Source organism: Protobothrops mucrosquamatus, unplaced genomic scaffold, assembly GCF_001527695.2.
Source record: "Protobothrops mucrosquamatus isolate PMUCROS unplaced genomic scaffold, P.Mucros_1.0 scaffold420, whole genome shotgun sequence".
In the NCBI taxonomy this organism is placed as follows: Eukaryota; Metazoa; Chordata; class Lepidosauria; order Squamata; family Viperidae; genus Protobothrops; species Protobothrops mucrosquamatus.
The window spans coordinates 418680-442845 of record NW_015386749.1 but is presented as its reverse complement, the minus strand read 5'-3'; the positions used below and the strand labels follow the sequence as shown (position 1 = coordinate 442845).

At 35.6% G+C, this 24166-nt stretch overlaps 1 protein-coding gene across 1 annotated transcript in view; it reads right to left on the bottom strand.

The window, feature by feature from the left end:
* PID1 (phosphotyrosine interaction domain containing 1) overlaps positions 1–24166 on the bottom strand; it is a 77078-nt gene that overhangs the window by 37822 nt on the left and 15090 nt on the right. Inside the window, exon 2 of the mRNA XM_015816293.1 lies at positions 12414–12560. Within this exon, the coding sequence (XP_015671779.1) occupies positions 12414–12560 (147 nt within the window). The remainder of the gene's footprint in view (positions 1–12413; positions 12561–24166) is intronic.

Genomic DNA, 24166 nt, shown 5'->3' with positions numbered 1-24166 from the left:
TGCTCTAGCAGGACATGCTACACAATCATATTGGCAGCAAGTCATTACTATGTTAAATGTGGAGAAGAACAGTACAAAAATGCTGCAATAATAAATACATCCTCTAATAAAGCCTGAAAATTTTGTTGGGACAATGATACATTATGTTAAGACTAAATAGAACTCCTCTTAATCTCCATTAAAACTTAGCACAACGTAAGTTTTTAGTAGTCTATAGTTTCACCCAGAGTAAGTTTTATATTTATAGTTTGCAATAAATGTCACTTTATAACTCAAATAATTATTATTTAAGCTTTTCAACAGGTTTTTGGAAATCTAAAACATACAAATCACAGAATAACAACAAAAGATACTGATAAAGCACAAGTAAAAAACTAATAGAAAGACTTTTTAGTGATGCCATATTCTTTTCTCTTTCATTTGTTTCAACTGCTAATCTAAATATTTGTATTGTACAATGAACAATGAAGTGTATTGATAGTATCTATTTAACTGGCTACATATCTCTTTTCTTAGAAACCATATTGCATATCAATGGATTTCGCTTCTGGGTGATGTATAGTATAAAAGAAAATGATTCCCACTTAAATTTAACTTTTAGTATTTATATTTAGTGTTTTATATATATATTAAACTGTTTTGCCATTGTTGCATATTTTCTCTAATTTTATTTTTCCTGTCTTGTACCATTGACAAAGTTTTTCTTTTCCAATGTTGATAATGTGTTGATAATGAGTATGTTTATACCTATTGAAAGAAAGATCAGAAGTTGTTTTTTCCTGATTCTTGTTTAATTAATTATCTTTTCCTTCCTTCCTTCCTTCTCTTTGAACTTTTTTCTTTTTTCCTTATTATTTTTTATTAGACTTGTATTTTACTCATGAAAAAATGTTAATATTGTTAAGTATAAAATAAAAACAGGAATTGGAACAAAGACACATTTAAAGGAGAAATGAAAATAGACATTGTACAGCTGCTGTGTAGTTTAATGCACTTCAATTGTATGTTTCCAAAAAGATTTCCAAAATATTTCAAGAAAAAAAATTAGAAGTATTGAAATAGAACATCTACTTTATTGCAAAATAACCTGGCTCATTATTTCTTCAAATGATTATAAACTTTCTTTTTACGCATAAACACAGATATAAAAAAATATTACTGTTCCGCAGGAGCTTTTCTTGCCTAAAACTGTATTTTGGGGAAAACATTTTATAAAATACTTTAGAAAAACTTCTGGTGGGAGGGGAAAATGAATGGAAGAAATGTTATTAAATTTTATATAAAATTGGAAACTTTTAGGAACATACAGTCAGAAGCTTTTAAGACTTCTTGTTTCTCTTCTAGTACAAGATCAGCCTTTAGTTCTTTGATTTAGCCACAGAAAAGAGGGGAAAATAAAAACGTGCACTGTATTCAGTGCTTTTGGCTCCTGGGATACCAAAAGGGAAAACACAGAATATGGTGTGAAAAGAAGCCTAAATACTAAATGGTATTAATAAATAAACGAATGTCTAAATGACTGAACAAATGAAAAAGAGGTATGTAATGTGATTGAGAAGCTAGGAGAAAGGAGAAGGTTGCAATAATTTCCTGGTTGGACTTTTGCTGCTCTTTGAAGACCATCCAGACATTGCAACTCATTCAAAATATAGCAGCTCACATAGTATTGGGCACTCTTTAGTTTGCCCATGTCCCTCACTGCTGCATGAGCTGCATTGGGACCCAGCTTCTTTCTGGGCACGACTCAAGGTACTGATTACTGCTTTTAAAGCCTTTATATTTAGTGATGGTATATTTCCTTCATTTAGGAGAGGGGAAGAGGGCTACTGTTTTTGTTGCTTGTGTTTTTACTATTGTTAGCCACCCAGACTTAAGAGCCACAAGTATGAATCCTATATTGAAAAAAAGATTATATATAATCTTCAAACATCACAAATACAAAGTTGGATACAAAGAAACAGGATATGGGAAATGTTTACAAGAAATGTAAAGGATTATGCTACAGAGAAGGATATGGAGGCATCACTTCTGTTAATAGGAAATATCAGAAAAGGCACTTAGTGGAAGGATGAAGTGATAGATGCTGTGGACGACATAAAATAAAATTAAAACAGAAATAAAATATTTAGAGCGATTTTTGTGGAAATAAAGCACTGTTAAAGGTTTCTTGGACTGTAAAGGGGATGGAGGAGAGAGACATGCAAGATTTTGAGGGGTCCTTGGTGCTCTCTGAGCTTGGTTGTTTTCTTGCAGACATTTCATTTCTCAAGCTAAGTATCATCAGTGATAAGGAATGCAGTTTGCCCTCAGTTTATATTCTAGTAGCTTGCCCTGTCAGTGTTGGTGAGGGTGGTCTTAGAGGTTCTTTGGTTGGGCTGTTTCCTGTTTGTTTGTTTGTTTGGCAGTTTCTTGATAGGGGTATTGTATACTTGATTGTTGGTCTCATTTGATGTCATGGTCCTTTTCACATCCATAGATCCGGAATTAGCCAAAGAATCTATGACCACATTGCTCCACAAACCAAATACATAAACCAAATACATGAAGATTATTTATGAATCATATAATCATCTGCCTAACTACATAGTTCCAATTTTATGGACAAACTTGTTAACAAATTAAAGATACACCTATGGGATCACCACTTTCAGGTCTTATAGTGGAGACCATTATGTAAAATCTGGAAGCCATAATTCATAAGTACAACCCAAAATATGGATCAGACATGTAGTTGACACATCCACCATAATAAAAAAGGACCAATTAGTGAACATCCATAAAACCATAAACAACATCTTCAAAGGAATCCAGTTTACCAAAGAAGAAGAAAACAACAACTCACTACCCTTCCTGAACATCCTGATCAGCAGAGACCACAATGGCAAACTAGAAGCACAAGTGTACTGAAAAAGCACCCACACCAACCAAGTGCTCCAGTATCAAAGTAATAACACAATCTCCCACAAGAGAAACTGCATAAGAACTTTATTTAGACAAACACAAAGTCACTGTACCAACCCTGAACAGCAGAAAAAGGAAACAGAGCATCTATAGAACATCTTCCAATAAAATTTTATTAAAAAGTGCCTGACCTTTATCAAAAAGTAAGTTTACAATAAAGTAGAATTAACTCATCTGACTGCATTTCCTATCTGGTCTACCTTACAATATTGACAGAATGGAGGAAGATTCTCCATCACAGTGAATGGAAATAAGAATAAAAGTGATGAGATTATATGGGATGAAACTGAAGTGAACAAATGTTGGAAAGAAGAGTATGAGAATGGTAATATGTCAAATTGTGGAGTTGAAATGAATGCTATAAACGTTAGTGACCCCAAACATTGATAAAATGGAAAAATACTGTGACACTGATGAAAAATGGTAAGCAAAACAGACATAGATGATGTCAATAAAATAAAACATGGTTTAGTTTGCTTATGGAGTGTCTGTATAACTAGTTGAACATACGTATGTGTGAAAACTGCAGCAATGTATGATGATTGGAACAATGCCATGATTGTTCTGTATTTCACTCTGGGCAAGAGATGTTCGTATCTGATTTTTACTCTTCATTAGCCCATATAATAACATGAGAATCTAAATGTAAAACAGATTATTGCAATAATCAATAAATATCTGAAAATTAATGCATCGAAGACCCTAGAAATTAGTTGTGTTTGACAAGGAAACGGAGTGACTAATTGCTAATTTATACATAAATGGCAAATAACTAGAGCAAGTAGTGTGCACTTGGTGGAATGTTTGCTAATGGTGCAAAATTGGATGGAAAAAATTTAAAATCTTCTAATACTGGTACAAAGGTCCTGAGAAACAAGTGTTCTGTTGAAAATTACAAAAGTCTGTTGATATGAATTCAGAATGTAAATAAATGCACATATATGCAAGCTTCTACCCAACATGATATATAAGAAGTGAGGTTTAGATATGTTAGGAGAAACATAAAAGCAATTTGAATGCAATATAAAGGAGAATTATTTGTTTTAAATTTATTCTGTACATTTGCCACCCACTTCTACAGAAAATTTTTACCATGACATCTTTGTAAGATATGTGTGTGGCAAAAACAGAGGTGGTATCAATAATAAATGGGTGCTGAATGATTGGATACAGAAGTGTCTGTGACTTTGAGATAGTTTGGTCATTCAAAGAGAACAAATAAGGATCCAACTGCAAAACAAATATTTAAATTAAAAGCAAATGGGTGAAAAAGAATATCACTTGTGATTAAATGGAGTTTTTGAAATCCTCAAAATGAGAGTTTTAAAGGAACCGTACGAAGATCAAAATGCATGGAGAGGTACAGTGAATGGTACTGATATAAATTAGATTTAGCTGTTTCTTTCTCCTATCTTGTGTTTAATTTATTTGGCTTACAATTTTTACTCCTTTTCTGCCCTTTGCACAAATGTATTGCATTTACCCTGAACAGCAAATAGCATGAGGGAAAGATATGTATGCGTGCATGCAAGTTCCTATAAAATATATAAATAAATAAATAGAAATTCTCTAAAAGGAGAAATGTAATGCAGAACAACCTAACATATTATGCTGAGTCAAAAGTTCCTACAAAATATATAAATAAATAAATAGAAATTCTCTAAAAGGAGAAATGTAATGCAGAACAACCTAACATATTATGCTGAGTCAAATACTGCGTGGAACAGCAAATGTTGTTGTAGTTTTATATTTCCTATTTCTTATCCATGAGACTTATAATATCATAATGGAGTGAAAGAAAGAACAGCCCATACAATTAAATTTAAAAAGCCTGCAATTCAAAACTGCACAAAGCAAGAATTATTTTATTTGAAGGCAGGCAAGGAAGTAAAATACAGAACAGAGAACTAGCTTAACTATTTTAAGAATATCCTAAAGGAAGTGTTCTGTCACAAATAGATGGATTCACCAAATCTTCATTAGGATAATGGAACTCAGAAATCCTCAGAGTTAGCATTAGAGGTAGGCAACCTTGGCTCTTTTATGACTCGTGGACTTCAACTCCCAGAATTCCTGAGCCAGCCATATTAACCAATTTTACAACTTCTCTGATGGTGTTATGAGAATGGATCGCACTTCTTTGCCTCTTTTTCTCTATTCCAATCCATTTATGCGATTAATAGTTGTGCTAGCTCCACGTGGAAGGAGGAGACCCAGGTTCAAATCTCAAATGACTATGAAGTTTACTTGTGATTTTGGACCACTCACAATTAATTTATTTATTAGATCCCAAATCCATAGCGACAAAGTACAAAAGATGCAAATATTATTTGACAAGGATAAAACTTAAACCATATATATTCTTCATAGGCTTTGCAGAAATTCCAAAAATTGTTTCTGCAATATATTTTTATCTACAAAATAAAATTAAACAGCTGTCAGAGTATTTTGCTGTTATATGAGTCACAAATCCTGAATGTTAAGCAAAAAACGTATGTCAGGGCGTGATTATTATAAATAATAATATATCATATATAAATTACCTATTATGTGATAATGTATATTATTGTAAAGAATCCTATGCCTAGCAGTATCATTATGCTTTATTCCAGGATTGAAACACAGCAGGAAGGAGAGGGAAAGAAAGAAGAGGGAGGGGGGGAAAGAGAGAGAAATGCAAAATGTAAATTAGTATTACAAACATGCTAAAGTCATGGCTCAGGAAAACAGAATATCAGAAAAGTGAGGCAAAGGGAAGAGGGCTACTGAATGAGTCTCTAAAACTATAACTCAAGGAACAGTGCTGCATAAGAATGTGTCCCTATACTGAACCATTTTCCCAGTCACAATGAAATATTCTAAATAAAGTTGACATCAATTCTTTCATAAAAGTGCTCTGAAAAATATAGACATGTGATGGCTTTATGACTTTATGAAGGCTTACTATGAATCCATATAAGTCATTTCATTTCATAAGTCTGTTTCTTAGTCAAGGTATTGACAACTCTGATCAGTTCTTTATAAGTCCTTAAATTTATTATCAGCCAAACTGATTCTTAATGCTCCCTAAAAATTTAAGAATATCAAAGTACATTTTCTTATAACTAATATGATTAAAGGCACTCCTTTTCTGAAAACTGTTGGGGAAAAGATGAATAACCTATATATCTATTTTCACAAGGGAGCAATGTTTTTCAAGCTTCATGGAACAAGTATAGTCATCCTAATACAGTTTATGTTGTCAAGTTTTAGAAATAAAGAATGGTCTATCTAGCAAAGCCAACTGAAGTTGAAATGCAGTTTCGACATTAATCATCACAATAAGTCAACTAACTGTTGCTGACTAGTTACATAGGCTAGTAACCATGGCAACCCAGTCCAGATATTACTCATAAAATTACACGTTACATTTTTGTGGTCCCATCCAGAAGCCAAAATGATCACAAAAAAGGTGAAAATGTTAATATATATCCCCCCATCTCAAGCATTATTGCAGAGGCGGTGCTACAGCGGTTAGAGACTATAGTAATGGCTAGGTATCGCCCTAAATTTTGGATACGCTACATGGGTGATACTTTTGTAATTATCAAAAGACGAGATAGCATCAAATTCCTGGAGCAGTTGAACTCCGTATATCCGGACATCCAGTTTATGGCAGAGGAAGAGACCCAAGGCACCCTTACCTTTTTAGATGTACTAGTCAGTCGACATCTAACCGTACATTATGTACATCCGTCTATCGTAAACCTACTCATATGGACAGAACGCTGCACTACAGGAGTAATCATCCGGTAGCGCACAAAATTAGTTGTATTAGGACTTTATTCAAACGGATCGATTCCCACTGTAGCACGGTTAGAGCCAAAATTGAAGAGAGAAAACATCTATATCACACCTTTAGGCTCAATGGCTACCCCGCGGAATTGTGAGACCTGACAGCGGACCACGTCAATTGCGTAGGTCCCAGTCCTCCGGAGTAATGACGACACCGGCCACACGGATAAGCTTACCTTACATCTGTGGTGTTTCCGAAGCCACGGCACGGCTATTGGCTCCCCACAATGTGAGCATTGCCCATAGGCCAGAGCAGACCCTAAGAACTAAAATCATGCGTCCTAAAGAGCCGCTCCCCAACGGTGAGCAATCTTCTATAGTTTATAGAATCAACTGCAGGAACTGCCCCTGCAATTACGTTGGGGAAACAGCCAAACGGCTCAGGACTAGGGTCCATGAACATGAACTGGCAATTAAAAGGCAGGAGCAGCACTCACAAGTGTGGACCCACATGGCCAACCTGGACCATACATTCGATCTGGAAAACGCACAGGCCATATCTCATGAGACCACCAAGGGTGGCCGCCTTTTCAAAAAAGCCTGGCTTTCGGATGAAAACTCCATCAACCAGCACATAGACCTCCTACCGGCATACCAGACCCTTAGAAAGTGGGAGAGTCAACTTTGCAATCCACAGAGTAGATGGCCACCCTTCATGGTACAAAAGCAAGATCATGATTTTACAAATGGGGAAACTGTGATCCCTAGGGAAGACAGCAAACCGGAAAAAGGAGAGAGGGGGCAGGGAACATTACAATGAGATAGCAACAGGCAAGACTGGAGTGACAGGGCTATGGGTGAGGCAGTAACAGCTGCTATGGAAGGGGACAAGAAACTAACGATGTGTCAAGATCAGGTGTGGAAAACGGACACACGGAAGCAGCTCGGAAGGAGAGACAAAAGGGGGGGAGAATAGTGAGCAGGAAGATCTTAACAGCTGCTCCTTGCAGGATTGGGGAGAGAGAGCTACAGGCGAGACAACAGCAGCCATAGGGGAAGATGACAGCCCTACAGAGCGTTTGAAATGCAGTTTGAGAGATCGCTCCAAAATGAGAGAGGGGAGGATAGATAGGGGGCAGAGACAGCTTGACAGCCATCCCCCAGGCACTTACACGTGCGCTAGAAAAGTAATGGAGGATCTGGACATAACCACCGGGTCCACCAACAGGCTGCCGGATGTGAATCAACTTAGCACGTTCCAGAGTAATACAACTAATGGGCCGATTATGCACTCGAGAAGCCGGGCGCAGAGACAGGTAGCTATATAGGCAAGCTTCCTAATCACCTAGCATTCCAACCCTGATGATGTCGGCAGTCAGGCCGATGAAAGCTTGGTAATTCTTTTACTTACAAACTTGTTTATATTAAACAGGTTTGTTTTATTTTTATCCTGGTGTTCGTTTTTTCTACATTTTATTTATATATATAAACCAAATTGAAAGAAAGAAAAATGAACACTAGGATACAATAAACCAGACTGTTTAATGTAAACAAGCCTGTAGTTAAAAAGTCACTAAGCTTTCATCGGCCAGACTGCTGACGTCGTCAGAGTTGGAATGAAAGTAGATCTGGGAACTAGTTTATGTAACGGCCTGCCTCTGCGCCCGGCTTCTCGAGTGCATCATCGGCCCGTTGATTGTGCTCATCCACAATGCATCGAGTTGCTCTGCATCTGGAAACCTGTCCCTGTCCCTGATGGTTGTTCTCCGATCCTCAATCACTCTTCTGGCGCGCGTACAAGCGCCCGGGGGGGCAGCTGTCCAAACATTTCTGTGCCTTGTCTCCTTCCCCTATTTTGGGGCGATCTCGGATGTTGTTTCTCAAACTGCAATTCGGGTACACTGTTGGCCCATCATCCTCTCCCACCCCCAAGGCCACTGTTATCCCGGCCGTAACTCCCCGACCCCAATCCTGCGAAGGATGGCTGTTCAGGCATTCCTGCTCTCCGCCTCATTCCAGATCACCTCTACGCGTCTATCCCCAGCTCACAGCCGTGGCGCACCATTGGTCCGTCATCTCCTCCCATGGAAGTCATAGCCGCCTCACCTGTAGACCTATTGCCCCAATCGTGCAAGGAGCTGTCCCGTTGTTTAAATCCCTGGTTTCTCTCCCCTTTAACCGGGTCATCGTCTTTTCTAGAGATCGTTGCTGTCTCATTGATCATTTTGCCACCCGATCCTGCGAAGGACAGGCTAGATGTCTCCTCCGTGGATCGCAGTGCTGTCTCTCCCACCTTCTGAGGGTCTGATAGGCTGGTAGGAGGTCTATATGCTGGTTGATGGAATTCTCATCGGAGAGCCAGGCTTCTTTGAGCAAGCGGCCACCCTTGGTGGTCTCACAGGATATAACCTCCGCATTGGCCAGATCAAACGTATGGCCAAAGCTGGCCCTATGGGCCCACACTTGTGAGCGCTGCTCCCACCTTTTATTTGCCAATTTATGTTCATGGATTCTAGTCCTGAGCCTTTTAGTTGTTTCCCCAACGTAATTGCTCGCACAGTTCTTGCAATTAATTCTATAAACTGCAGACAATCTTTGATCGTCGGGGAGCGGCTCTTTGGAGTCCATGATCTTGGTTTTTAGGGTCTGCTCAGGCCTATGGGCGATGCTCACATTGTAAGGGGCCAATTTACATTAAACAGTCTGGTTTATTGTTCCAACTATGAATTTAGGATGTAATCTATGATCTAAATTACCAATCTACAAATATCTGATTATAGATTGAATGTTTTACTGAATAATTAATAAACTATTTATTTTCTATTATACAAAATTATTATAATTTTTATTACATGTTAAAAAAAGAAAACCTGGCAGGGAAAAATGCTTTGATTTTTCATTTACCGCCATAATTTACAGTTCACAGCTTCATGTTATTATACTTTGTTCATCCTATTATTTTCAGTAAAATAACTGTTGCTAAATTAGAGATTTTCACATAAATGTTGCTCCATTTATCTTCTTCAGAATATGAGTATTATGATGATTTATATATTAAACACCATACACAAATAGATAAAATTATTAATTAACTTTGTATGCTGCCAAATCCTTGTGGACTTGCAGTGATAAACAGCATACTAACATATCATAAAATATGAACAGTAAAAGAAAATAGCATAATACAGATCCATAAACAAAACCACCAAAAACAGAGAATGCACAATAAATAAGTAATCATTCAAATGCTTGTGGTGATGAGAATATGAATGCAACCTTATGTGTTAGAGGTAAATGACCACCACCTCAATAAATGTATTATGGGGGAACCTTTAAGGCTTGGGACTCTTTCAAAGCAGAAGTGAAACCATGTAACATGTGACCCATTGTAAATGGGGTGCTGTGATTTTCCAAGAACTGAAAGTTACTATCAAACTACATCAGCAAAGAACTAGACTCAATTTCTCTCCTAACCTCTTCTTCCTCTTGGCCTTACCACCACATCCTCTATTTGCTTTCACCATCCTACCTTTTCCTTTCATATTCTAGCAAGTACCCATTTTTGCACAATCAACTGTTGCCATCATCAAAATAAATTATTTTTGTATTCAGATTACTAAATGTAAGAATAAACTTACCCATCTATGTTCAGCAAGTGCTGCCATTTGAGGCAGCAAACCCAGATTTGGCCTGTCCAAAGAATTCTATGATATGAAAATTGTGCCAGAATTTGCTAAATGTAATAAACAATTACATGAAGAAAATTATATAAGACTAAGGATATATCCTGTGGTTGTTTAAAAGCCCTTCCTTCCTTTTCTTCTTTCTGCTTTTGAGTCAGTGTTGACTCTTGGTGACTGCCTAGTCTAGTCTCTATAGTTTTTTGGGCAAGGTTTTTCAGAAGTGGTTTGCCTGCTTCATAGGGCTAAAAGACAGTTGGCTTTGTGCCTAAGGTGGAACTAAACCCACAGTCTCGTGGTTTCTAGACTTGTGCCTTAATCATTGCATCAAAATGGCTGTCATCTACAGGCATGGCATGCCATATTTCAAAGCCTGATAAAAAGGAAGATGCTCACAGAAGTGGAAGATTAACCACTTGTAAAAATATGGTAAACGTCTCATTTTGTTCTTTTCTATGTTTGACTAAAAATGGTCATATATCTCCATAAAGATAGCCCATGCTGCCAAATTATATTTAATTAACTGTTTAAGACATAGACTGTCAGCTGCCCAAGATCGTAATTTCTTGAAAGATACTATTAAGATTTATTATTATTAAAATTACAGAAAAATCCTTTCCTTCTTCCATAGTTGTTTTTTTTTCTCTAAAAAGTTAACTGATATTTAAAAACATTACTATATAACACACAAATAGCTTTGCCTGTTACTGAATAGGCTTAATAAAACTTCATGACAAAAAAATCAAACACAACATTGACAAGATTGAGTAAAAATTTGGAGGCACAAACTATCTAAAGGGACATCCACAACAAAACTATGAGTTACAGTTTTCTATGAGCAGAACGGGATCTACAGATGCAAAGGCTCACACGGTATTTCAAATGATTGCATTTTGCTATTTGGAAGCAATTACACAAAATCTCAATTAAACTAAAATTAGGTAAAGAAACTGTCATATATGAAGGCAATCCACATAGTCCAGCACTTTTTCTTTGATTCAGCGTAATTCTCAAGGGACACAGGCAGGAGGCATCATTTGTAGTCCCACTATTCATTGATATCCATCATAGAACTCAGGAAATAAATCGTGTATCTTATATATACTATGTATTCTGCAATCCATCACAGTATTTTTATTTATTTACTAGCTGTACCTGGCCATGCGTTGCTGTGGCTCAGACTGGTAAAAGCGTGTGTTGCTTTCACGTCCAACAGATGACGCTGTTTTTCAACAAAAGCATGTTTTTACCTGTCACATTTGTATGGAATGTCTATTCGATTATTTTTATTTGTTTAAGAATGTTTTGAGATAAATCTCCCATAATCTGGTCTTCATCAGACATTTTGCTCTTCAGTTCCTTCAGTCAACAACCATGCTGACTGAAGGATGATGGGAGTTGGGTTACAACATCAGTTGGAAACTAAGTCACTGTATGCTATTTAAGGGACCAACATATTCAAAATTGCAGCTGCCTAATGTGTCAATGAAAGCTAGTCTGGTATAATGGTTAAGATATTAGACTAGAAACTGGGAGGCCATGGATTCTAGTCCTGCCTTAGGCACAAACAAGCTGGATTACTTTAGGACAGTCACTCTCTCTCAGCCCTGGGAAGAAGGCAATGGCAAATCACTTTCAAAAAATGTTACCAAGAAAACTGCAGCAACTTGAACAGACAATCACCAAGAGTCAAAAAACTGACTCAAAGGGAAAAAAAATATCAGTAATAAAAATTTAATTTGACCAAACAGAATTATAAACAAAGAATGAGCAATATGTATATATGGAATATGTTTTAACAAGTCCAGAAAACATGGAATGGAGTCTAACGAAATATTTTCCTCAGATTTTTTTCCCTTGGATATTAATAACATGCCAGTTTTATCAATTGATGCTCATATATTCTGAAAGCATAAATATTTGGAGTCCTCTTTTCATTTATCTTCTGTTCAAGTGGAACATTGCCAGAGAAGATGTGTTGCTTCAGTTATTACATACCTTGCATCCAGCATGTGTCCGAGTCTTCATTAATGGAGTTGTGGTGCACAACTCAATGGCTTCTGGCTCATGGAAGATTACAGTGGGAAGTGGTTCCTTCCGAAGAGTTAAGACATTTAGCTTAGTCTTCAACATGGTCTGAAAATGCTAAATGAAATAAAAACAAAGATAGTATGGAGGGTTTTTTTATTTTATAGAATTTACGTGCTTGAATAAAATAAAAATATATGAAGGTCAATATTTCTACCTGACTTGTTTTAATGATCTGCACAGCGAAATGGAAACATTGCTGGAAGGAATGAAAATTGCTTAAGTTCATGTAAACAAGCAAGAGAGGAAGATAATGTCATCTATGTTTTATTTTTTCCTTCTTTAAAATTATAAATGATACAGATGAAAGAAAGAAAAGAATGTAAGCATGTTATCTAATAATCTCCAGTTTATTTCTCAAAATCATTGTAAAAAGCCAACTTTGCTGAATGGCAATAAAATCCCCCAGTAGTTCTCTGTGTAATATATCTTGTTATTAAAGCAAAGCCTGTATTTTGCCTCAAAAGATCAGGAAGAAAACATCTAGAATTTATATCTTGGAATATAAATCTATAAAAGGCTTTTTGTATACTCTGAGGGGCAAATATTTTCTGTATCTTATGGTCTCATTTTTGTCCCAAAAAAATGAATGAACTGATTGAGTCATGTCTAAGAGCTTGTGCTAAGTAAACAAATACATACTAAGAGGTCAAGTAGCTGAACCTAATATGAAAACTAATAAGGATTGTGATGCAAACATGTCTGTTTTGAAGCAAGTTATTATTATACTCATTGGTAAGTTTGAATAGCTCACGACCGAAGTGATATAATGGATTAGTTTCTTTCACAGCAAGACACAGTTGAAAAAAGACAGGTGTCACCAAGTATAAACTTTTCCTCACTTACTGAAGAAAATGATGAATATACTACCGTCCAACAACATGTTTTCCTGATTGTTTTGTGCTTTTTTTGTATACTGAAGAAATATTTACTGTATGTTCTGGCTCACTACTGTCTAACTAAAAATATTCTACAAAATTACCACTTTTTCTACAGTTGCTTTTTATCTTTCCATCTACCATAAACATTAACTTTGTGAAATGCAATGACCTGCCTGGATTTATCTCATCCCATGCCTGAGAAGGACTTACTGCCAGAAACAGACAAGCCATTATACTTAAACCTCTGGAAATGGATTTTCTATGTACACTTTTGGGAAATAAATATTGAAATAATTTTCAGTGATATAGAAGAGAAAGGATGGAGAAGACTTTCACACAAAACAGCTGTTGGCAGAATATATGAAATGAGTTATAACACTAAAATGCTTTTGAAAGTTTAGTCTTAGGTCTAAGCCCAATCTATACATTTACCTCAAAAATCAATGAAAGGTGAGCTCAAGAGCACTTATACACCACCACATTTATCCTATAAGTTTAGCCACTGAATATATAGAAGCAGATGTAATTATTCAGCTCCACAGAAAATCCACCCCCCACTGCTCAAATATCTAAAAATCAGTATATTCCCGGAAAATGTTTAACTCAAACTGTTTCCCAACAATGTAAATCTTTTTATTTTAAGATTAATTTACAAAGTTGTTTTCTGTTGTAGTAGTAGCCATTAATCGTATGGCCTTTAGAAAATACCAAGGCAATAGCAACTGTATATATTTTTCTCACCTATAAGTATTACATTGGACTAGTTTTAAAAGTCTGATAACATCAATGAACAAACTTGCATTTCATTCAGCATAACCTAAAATTAAGATCTAATACTGGAGAACTGAGGAGACAACTTGATGTCTCCAATTACTGGCCTCTTCAAATGCAGTGAATGTAATATTAAAACTGACTCCAGAATATCTCATGTTTGGCATTGGAACAAAGCAGGATTTCTGAGTTGATCAATTTATTTCAACAGTACCATAATATATGGGATATGCTTCTAACTCAATTCAACTGCAGAATGGATATCCAGGCAGTATACAATTTTACTTATCTGTAAATCATTCAAATTATTATTATTATTATTATTATTATTATTATTATTATTGGTGGTGGTGGTGATGATGATGATGATGATGATGATGATGGAAGGGACCTTGGAGGTCATCGAGTCCAACCCCCTGCTCAGGCAGGAAACCCTACACCATTTCAGACAAAATAATAAAGGCATATCTGTTATATATATCACTGGATTTTTTTATATTGCACCTTGGGAGGCTAGAAATAAAAAACCCGAATTTTAAAGCATTTATATATTTAGCTATGACATGCTTTTTATGTCCAGTCTCTTCTTTAAAATTTCCAGTGTTGGAGCATTCACCGCTTCTGGAAGTAGGTTGTTCCATTGGTTAATTGTTCCAACTGTCAGGAACTAGTCCAGGAATTAGCAACACAGACTCACAGTTTACAGCAGGGGTGTCAAACTGCCGGTCCGCAGGCCGGACATGTCACGATGAAACCGCGCCCACCCCATTGCTGGCAATGGGGGAAAAGTTCTGATACGTTGAGCGACGTCATGTGACGTCGCAAGTTTGACATGTCTGGTTTACAGGATAACTATATTGATTGTAAAATCAAAGATGCATCTAGTTTTCTTGTTTATACATAATTGTTCTTACATTTCAGAGAATGGATATTAGTATACCCGCATACTGACAAGAGTTGCAAAACTCTAAAATATCCCAGTATTTCCTTAATAATTATGGCTTAAAATATAGAGTTACAATTGCAGCCCCATTTCATGATTAAGCCAACCACATGAGGGTTTTGCTGAAATGACCAATTTCCTGGAATATGCCTCTCCTGTTGCTCATTGATTCCTGCAGGCAGGTTCCTGGTATAGAAGAGAATAGCTCTGTTCTGGAAAAGTTCCAGGTTGCTTTAATGAGATTTGCAGTTTGTAGTCTTAAAAGTTTATAATCATTTATAGTTAATAAACTTCAAAGCAGATAATTTTGCTATGTATCTGGAGTGCTGTTTTTATAAGCAAAAGCTATTAAAGGCTTTAAAAATTATCAGATACTTAATGATTATTTTTCATGCAATTTCATTATATTAAGTTACGTAGATGTTAATAATTATTCCTTCTAGTTTAAGAGAAAAAGCTATAAAAAATATGTATATATGACCTACAGCTACTTACTCTGCACAGACTGAGTAAAAGCTTTGTGTGTGTGTGTGTGTGTGTGTGTGTGTGAGAGAGAGAGAGAGAGAGAGAGAGAGAGAGAGAGAGAGAGAGAGAGAGAAAAGGCTTGTTCTCCGAGCTTGTGGGTTGGTTTCCAAAGGTTTCATTACCAGGGTAGGTAACATCTCCAGCCGAGTTTATAACCAATATACAGATTTACTTAGTTCATGGATTGTCAGAAATTGCTTATTCAGCAATTGTTATATATTGTTTTACATATTCATAAACAAATAATTAACATTCTTGACATAAATTCGTACTTTGCAACAACTCTATTATAATCATGTTTTACTATCTTGGTTGGCCCATTAAAATGGTTTTGTTTCCTATAAACTAGCTTTAAAAACAAAACCGCAAATTATGCATTGTGAGAAAATGGTTAATATGAGGAAGTACATAAAGAGTCTCATTGCTGAGGGCATCATCTTCTGAGAAGGTCTTCTGATCAAACCATCCTTTCCTGATCTTTGATTTTTTTTTATTTTATTTATTTATCTAACCTGTGGTCATGGCAAGTAACTTTGGACAGAATACAAAGGAACTAAAATCATATATTTCAGATGCCATCATCACACAGAACTTCCTAAAAGCATCTCTACTGTACAAGTCCTCCAACTTTCTTCAGTCAAGCTAACTGTGAATTCAACACAGATGGCGTCTCAACACATATGGAGTGGACCAGATTCCAGAAGTTTTGGCAGCACATGTATACAGCTAGGGTGGTGCAGTGGTTAGAATGCAGTATTGCAGGCTAACTCTGCATGAGTTCGATATTGACCAACTCAAGGTTGAGTCAGTCTTCCAGCCTTCCCAGGTCAGTAAAATGAGGCCCCAAATTGTTGGGGGGGCATATGCTGATGTTATAAACCGCTCAGAGAATGCTGTAAAGCACTATGGAGCAGTATATAAGTCTAAGTGCTATTGCTATTATACAATCTGGTATTAAAAACATGTATTAAATTTATTTTTGATATTTGGGGCATGAGGCACATAATACCTGAGTGAAAATCTACATCATGTCAAACATCTATTTCTTTTCTTTTCTTTTGGTTATTTGTTTTGTTTGTCACTTTAGTATTCTGGTCTTTTATATTTTCTTTTAATAAGCTGGTATTTAATTCTAGTCTCCAAAGTCATCTGGGAGTTAGCCAGCCTATAAATAAAATAAATAAATACCTAGACAGTCATAAGAGCTAAAGATCTCTTAATACTACAAATCTTGATATTTGTTCTAATTTTGCCATCACCTCTCTCACTTTTTATGCCTATCCTTTTCTCTTCCTTTGCTTGCTAGGCTTGGGTCCTGATAACCAGAAATGGTAGGAATTTCAAGTTTTGAAATATAAAAATTCAAAAATTAAAAGATAATGTTGTGGTTGTCTTTCCACTGACAAAAAACAATAGGTCAGAGTTAATCTCTATTACTAAATGATGCTAATTCCAAATTCAATTAGTTCTTTTGAAATGATGTTCTTTGGCTTTAAAAAAGGAAAATCTACCACATTACACACTATCCTGGAAGGATACACAATATATCTGATAAATAAAATTGATGGAAAAGCATCTCTAACAAGGCTATGCAAAGCATTTAACTAGTGTTTCACAATGCACTGAAGCATGAATGAAACACCCTTTCCATTTCAAATCATGGCTAAATGAACTGCTGTGCACATGTACATGTACATCTGCACATACACACACACACTTCCAAAACAGCTGTAAAAACCTCGCAAAAGTTCTAATTGCATTAATATTCTGTGGATAGGTATTTCACTTGTTTTCTAGCAAGTTGTGCAGCATCAAAGTCAAGTGCTCTGCACAATCCTAATGATTGGTTGATTTAGACAAAGGGCAGATTCAAATCTCATCACTGTATCTAGAACTGGTTCAAAACCGTATGAATGATATTAAGCCTGCAACTACACACTTAAATAATATCTTAAATAATATCACAAAGTATGGGTGACATCACAAAATATATGTATCTTGTTTGCAGAGGTATAATTTCCTAACACCACTCTCTGGGAGTGCCTCTACAAATAGAATGTAATATTTGTAACCAGTGCTTTTTTTCTAAAAAAAAAAAAAAAAAAAAAAAAGGTGCCGGAACTCACACATGTCATACAACCCGCCTTGCCTACCCTACAAGGTTCCATCCAAAAAAGGTGCCGGAACTCCGTTCTGGGCATTCTATGAGGAAAAAAAGTCCTGTTTGTAACACTGGCTCCAACCCTGAACTCTTTGTCCAGCAGAATTCTGCAACCCACAGAACTGCTGATCTATCAAGTAGGATTTGTCACAATTTCTCCCCTGCAAATTTTTTATCTACCAGAACAACTATCCATCCGCAGTGAAATCAGTCCAGTGTCATCCAAGAATATATGCAATTACACAGGTCATCACATGTTAAAGCACTTTGCCCTCAAAGTATATACCTACAATAGGATAGTAGTCAGCAGTTCCATGCAGAGTTTCTTAGGAACGGGCAGACTATTACTTCTTAAACTTTACAGTATCACTTTATCTCCCAAAAATGTGTTCATGCTGGATCCACCTAGCTGACCCTTTTGACTAACTTCAGTTAAGATCAGATAAATGGGGATTAGGAGAACATTTGATGGGCAATATCCTTAGGCTCAAAAAGTCAAGGTGGTATCATACATTTAGACAAAACAGCACAAAAGATACTTCAGTATGGCTGTGTCAGAAATAACATTCAAATCAGTGTGAAAACAAATGCTATTATCCTCAATATGCCTCATGAATTTGTTATTGTCAATTTGAAGGCTGCTAATAGTTAAAAGGTAGTTAATGAACAATTTAAGAAAAAGAGAATGTAATGTCCTTTCAAAGTCTCTGCCTGGTTGCAAACAAGATGGTTACTCCTATCATCTCCCAGTGCTCAATCTTGTAAAAAATTGCTTTCCTGCAAACATATTATTATTATTACTATGGTTGCTGCATCTTCAGTTCAACGTACCTCCCGAGAAGGCTTATTTTTTCAAATTTTTAATAGTGAAGTACAAAAAATCAACAGAAAAAAAGGTTATAATTAAGGGAAAAAATAATCCTAGATATAAAATGATGATTTTGATTAATTAAATGTGACAAGGAACAGAAAAAATAAAAAAAGATTAAAAAATCTATATATCCATGGGTATTGATATAAAATTAATCCAGTCCTTAGGCTTATTATTATATCTGCCTCATACAGAAAAATATTTCATCTTCTGATTCTTAGAACTAAGAAACATTTCAAAAATAGATAACTTACTCATATCTATACTTTAAAAAGGATAAGTTTATTTTCATTGATGTAAAATCCAATTTCAGCATATCCAGAAGGAAAAGCATGTTTCAGGTCCTCCCTTTTAAAAAGTGCCATCATTCTTCCAAAGATTACATTAGCCCCTAAATCCTGAAAGTCGTTGAAGTCATGGCTATGTCATTAAGCATATGGGCCAGAATGCGTGGCTGAGCATGTGAAATTATTACTTTGATGCTAGTTTAAGAAGGTTATCTTGGCTGCAAATTATATATTTATTATTATATGACTAGCTGTACCCGGCCACGCGTTGCTGTGACTCAGTCTGATTAAATGGAAAAGAAAGAAAAAAGAAAGTGCACGTTTGTAATATGTTTAATTTCACAATGCTTGTGGGTATACAATATTTTTTGTTGTTCCATTGTCTGTGCAGATATAGAGATTGTCTGGTTTGCTTTTATGTCCAACAGATGGCTCTGTTTTTTTAAAAAAAGCATGTTTTTACCTGTCACAGGTGTGACATCTATATAACAGTAGGCATATAAAAACACGTGCATATTCGAATGCAACGTTGTGTCAAAATTTCAAAGCAATCGGTGAAGAACTCTCGGAGATTTAAGATTTTGAACAAACGAACATTTACATACATACTTATATTTATTATAGATAAGATAAGATAAGATAAGATAAGATAGCTTCTGCTGTTTTTTACTATTGTTAGCCATCCAAAGTCATAATTTTGAGATCAGCAGCTAAATCTTTCTCTCTGTCTGCCTCTCTGTCTGTCTCAGTCTCTGTCTGTGTGTGTGTTTGTGTGTGTGTATTCAAAAAGCAACATCATGAACTCCTTCCTTAAAACAAACATTAGAAATCAATTGATTCAAAGTATCTGCTGGGACCAAGCATTGCAACAAAACATCTTTCTTTATAAACTATTGAGTTTCAGATCATAGACTTCACATATAAATTAACAGTGGGATCTTTGAGATTACAGTGCAATGTTAAATTACAAAAGTGTATAATTTTCTCTTGGGATATAATTAAAAAGAGGCACAGCAGAGCTTAGCTATTCTATTTTCTCTAACTTCTACTTAGGAACTGCCAAAATCTCTCATACTTCCTTTGCCTCTATTCCCTTGTTTCAAAAAGTGTGAAAGGAAAATGGTGTAAATATTTATTCTTCTCATATTTGTACTGAATACAAGAAAAGTCTGTAAAAAGAAATGATATGGCCCAATGCCACTTCAAGTTAGTTTATAAAGATATTGACTTCAAGAGAGTAAAATGAAAAACTTTAAAAGCATTAAGTCCTTCTTCAACAGAGGCCAATTTCCATATCTTTTATTCATTGAGTTATATACTGTCTTTTCTACTGCTTCCAAAATACAGAAGTCTTTTATAAATAAGTACCATATACTGTATCCCATCAATTACCCATCAACAGATATTCATGATAAATAGGGATCCAGTGCCCAAACCTAAACCAAGCCAAGACACATTCCTTATTTGAACTTTAAATATTCAATTTAATCACAAATATTAGTTTCATCAAAAATCAGTCTTCCAACAATTCTTAGTACTAGTGATTCTGATGTGACTTAAATGGAAGTAGTCACTTGACAGTATTTTTGTCGATTTCAAAATAAAGTGAGTTGCCACCTTGTCAAATTTATTGAAAAGGTTTTTTAAGTTAAACTTTAATTTGCTTCAAAAGACTCTTGTGAAGAGGAGCAGATTAAGTTAAAATATGTGCCAAAAAGATTAAACCAATTAGAAATTGCTCTTTACATTATGTAGATAATCATCACAAAGTTGATTTGAAAAGTTGTCAAAAATTATTTAAGAATGGACAACAATATTATGAACCTCCTGTCTTTTACAATATTATGAACTTCCTGTCTTGGAATGAGAAAAAGAAGAGACTAGAGGTAGTCAGGATGCTAGAGTTTCCTATATTTCTTGTTTCAAGCACATTTATCATAATTTTGATTTACTGTTTATGAAAGTATTCCTGCCAATTTAGTAGAAGCAGTTAGAAATTTACAAACATACACACAGAGAAAGAGAAAGAGAGAGAGACTGAAATATTATTTTCAATTTAATATATTTCAGATACACTTTCAGATGAGATATTATAGTAAAACTACTATGACTGACTTAGAGGATGACACAAATTAATTACTGGCTGTGTTGTGAGCCTGCTAAGTCCTTCTGGATTTCTCTGTGATTTTCAGTACCATAAGATCCTTCCAGACCATTTGATTGGATTTCATCCTGGGGGCATGGCTTCTCAATATTTCAAAACCTGTAGCTCCAAACAAACAATCCAGACTCTTGAATTTTGCTAAATTAATTAATGAACAGGATGGGGGTGAACAAACTAAAATTGAATTTGAGCAAAATGGGGACACTGCTTTATTTGGAATAAAAAGTAAAGTACTCTGCTTACTTTCATTTGCTTCAATTCGTATATAATTCTAAGCCACTTAATAAACCTCAAAAAAGAAAGTTAGTGTTTTTTGTTGTCTTCAAACTACAATAAGTTATGCGAGTTTGGATCAATAATTTTTTTTGTCAGACTTTTAATAAATATTCCTTTGTCTGTTTGATGGGATTGACATTTGTGTTCAAGTTTTAAGATTAAACATCTCAGCACATGGTGACACCTGGCTAACCTTGTCTGGATTCAGAAACTAAGCAGGTTGAACCTGATTAGTTCATGGATGGAGGTCTACTGAGAAAAGCAAGATTTGGTAGTTGAAAAAGATCCCAGAAAAAGGTTTGTCGGCAACACTATTTCCATACCAGTGTTAAGAAAACTGCAGTGACTGGTTCTGGGATTTGATTATTAAGATTAAACAACCTCCTTAATTCCCTTTCATATGAAAAAAGTATCCCACTCTTATAAGAGTTGAGATTAGCATATGCAACTCTCCTCAACTAATTTATCTTCACATCAGTCTTAGATCATTCAGGAAGGTTTGAAGCTGTAGGGAAATTTGAATCTAGATCTCCCAGGCCTAATTTATTTATTTATTTATTTTTCCAACTTCTATGCCGCCCTTCTCCCCACGGGACTCAGGGCGGCTCACAGCATGTTAAAAAACAACACAAAAAACATTTCCCCTATAAAACCAATTAAAAACCAAATATATTTATGGCTGTGTCATTATTAAAATCTTTAAAAAATTATTCCCTATTTAAAATTCACCCTAGGTCAGTNCGTCCGGATCTCGGGGGGTAGTTCGTTCCAGAGGGTGGGGGCACCCACAGAGAAGGCCCTCCCCCTGGGGGTCGCCAGCCGACACTGCCTGGCCGACGGCACCCTGAGGAGGCCCGCTCTGTGGGAGCGTACCGGTCTGTGGGAGGGAATCTGTGGCAGAAGGCGGTCTCGTAGATATCCAGGTCCTATGCCATGGAGCTAACCACTATCCCACACTAGTAGTTTATTATTCAGCAGACTTCTTCAGCCAATCTCTTTCCTTCATTATTATCCGATATCAGAAGGATGGCTCATTTAAACAGTCTGCAAATGCATACATTTTCACCTTGCCTCACTTTTATTTGCCTAACCACAGTTTCTTACTCTGATTGGTAATGGGTACCAGCTCAAACTATGTGTTTGCAACCCATGGAAGATAGTAAAACAGTATAGGATGCAACAGATTAAGAAAGAATGCAACAGCAACCATTGAGGATTTTCCTAGTCCATATTGAAAAATACTTTCATAACTAATATTTGTTTTATGCACTGTAAGAATGCTTTTCAAAATAACTACAGAGTGAACACTGTTATATTACACTGAGACAAAATCCATCATGCCATGCAACTACAAAGAACATCTTAAACTTAAAAATTAAAGGCAGATCTATTATGTTCAGTTTCAATCCTCTCTCTTGACATCTGGTACCTATTACATATTTTTATTAAGAAAGTACAACATACAGAGAATAAACACTACCTCCCTTCAGCGTCCATACTAAACTGCCAGTCTTGGTGCACTGGAGTCACAGACATTCCTTAGCAATTTTCATTTGCTGATTATAAGGTATTCTTTCAATGCACTATAATAAGTACTCAGGCTATCCTCTGAATAAAACTTCATACATTAAAAGCTAGGTAAGAATATTTGAAAGTTAGACACCATTTACTCGAAATAAATGTATTAACTGAAAGATTTACTATCTGAAATTACACTCATTGGATATTTCTCCTAGCAGTTAATGAGTTCAATAAGCAAAATGAAAAATGAATCCCAGAAATCACAATCGTTATCACAACTGTTACAGAAGTGTGTATTTTTAATGTATAGTTGTTAATGTGCAGTTTTTCAGAATATTTAACATTATAGCTTAAATGGAAGATACTTTCTACAATGGATGGAGCTTGAACTGATTTGTATTAACAAAATCTTGAAGGTTACTCTAATGGCCATTCTGAGGACAGATCAAAACAGAGGCAAATGGCAAAATGAAAACCACAACACTGATTCTTTTGTACATGCATAATGAGTTGTATGCATATTTATAAAGCATGGGCTTTGTATCGTGATATTAATATCAACAGAAACTGAAGACAGCTCTGGGGCAGAATCACTTAGTCAATGAAGTTCAGTTTTTCCTTTGGAAGGGACATTATCTCTTGATAGCAATGAGAACATAATCAGGATAAGCCAACTTACACTTTCCCAGATAGTATGTATAGATATTGGCCAAATATGCAAATAAAACATTTTCCTCAATATTTATGTCTCAGACCACAGAAATAAAATTTACATATTTTTTCTCATGTTTCTATACCTTCTAGTAAAATTTTAGCATGGAATATTCTAACATCTCTGCAATCTCCACTTTAAAAAAGCTGCACTTATTGCATTTTTTCTAACATGCAGGATTCAGAAGCACTAGCTTCTGGGATATATAATGGCTACGTTAGGCAGCATCATTGTGGAATTGTTATTCCAGTGATTCTAGTATCATTGTTATTTTGGTTTTAGCTAAGACGCACTGTGCACTCAGTGCCAGTTCAAGGTGAAGCATCTAATTTGGTTTGGTTTGGTTTAGTTTGGTTTATTGCATTTATATCCCGCCCTTCTCCTAGTGGACTCAGGGCGGCTTACAGCCAATTAAAAACAGAACAATCGATACAAATCTACAAAATTTAAAATCAATTAAAAGATATATTCAATAGGCCTATTCATATTTTAAAATTAATTAAAAACCAATTTAAAATGTCCCTAGGCCAGTCCTGCCTGCTGAAACAACC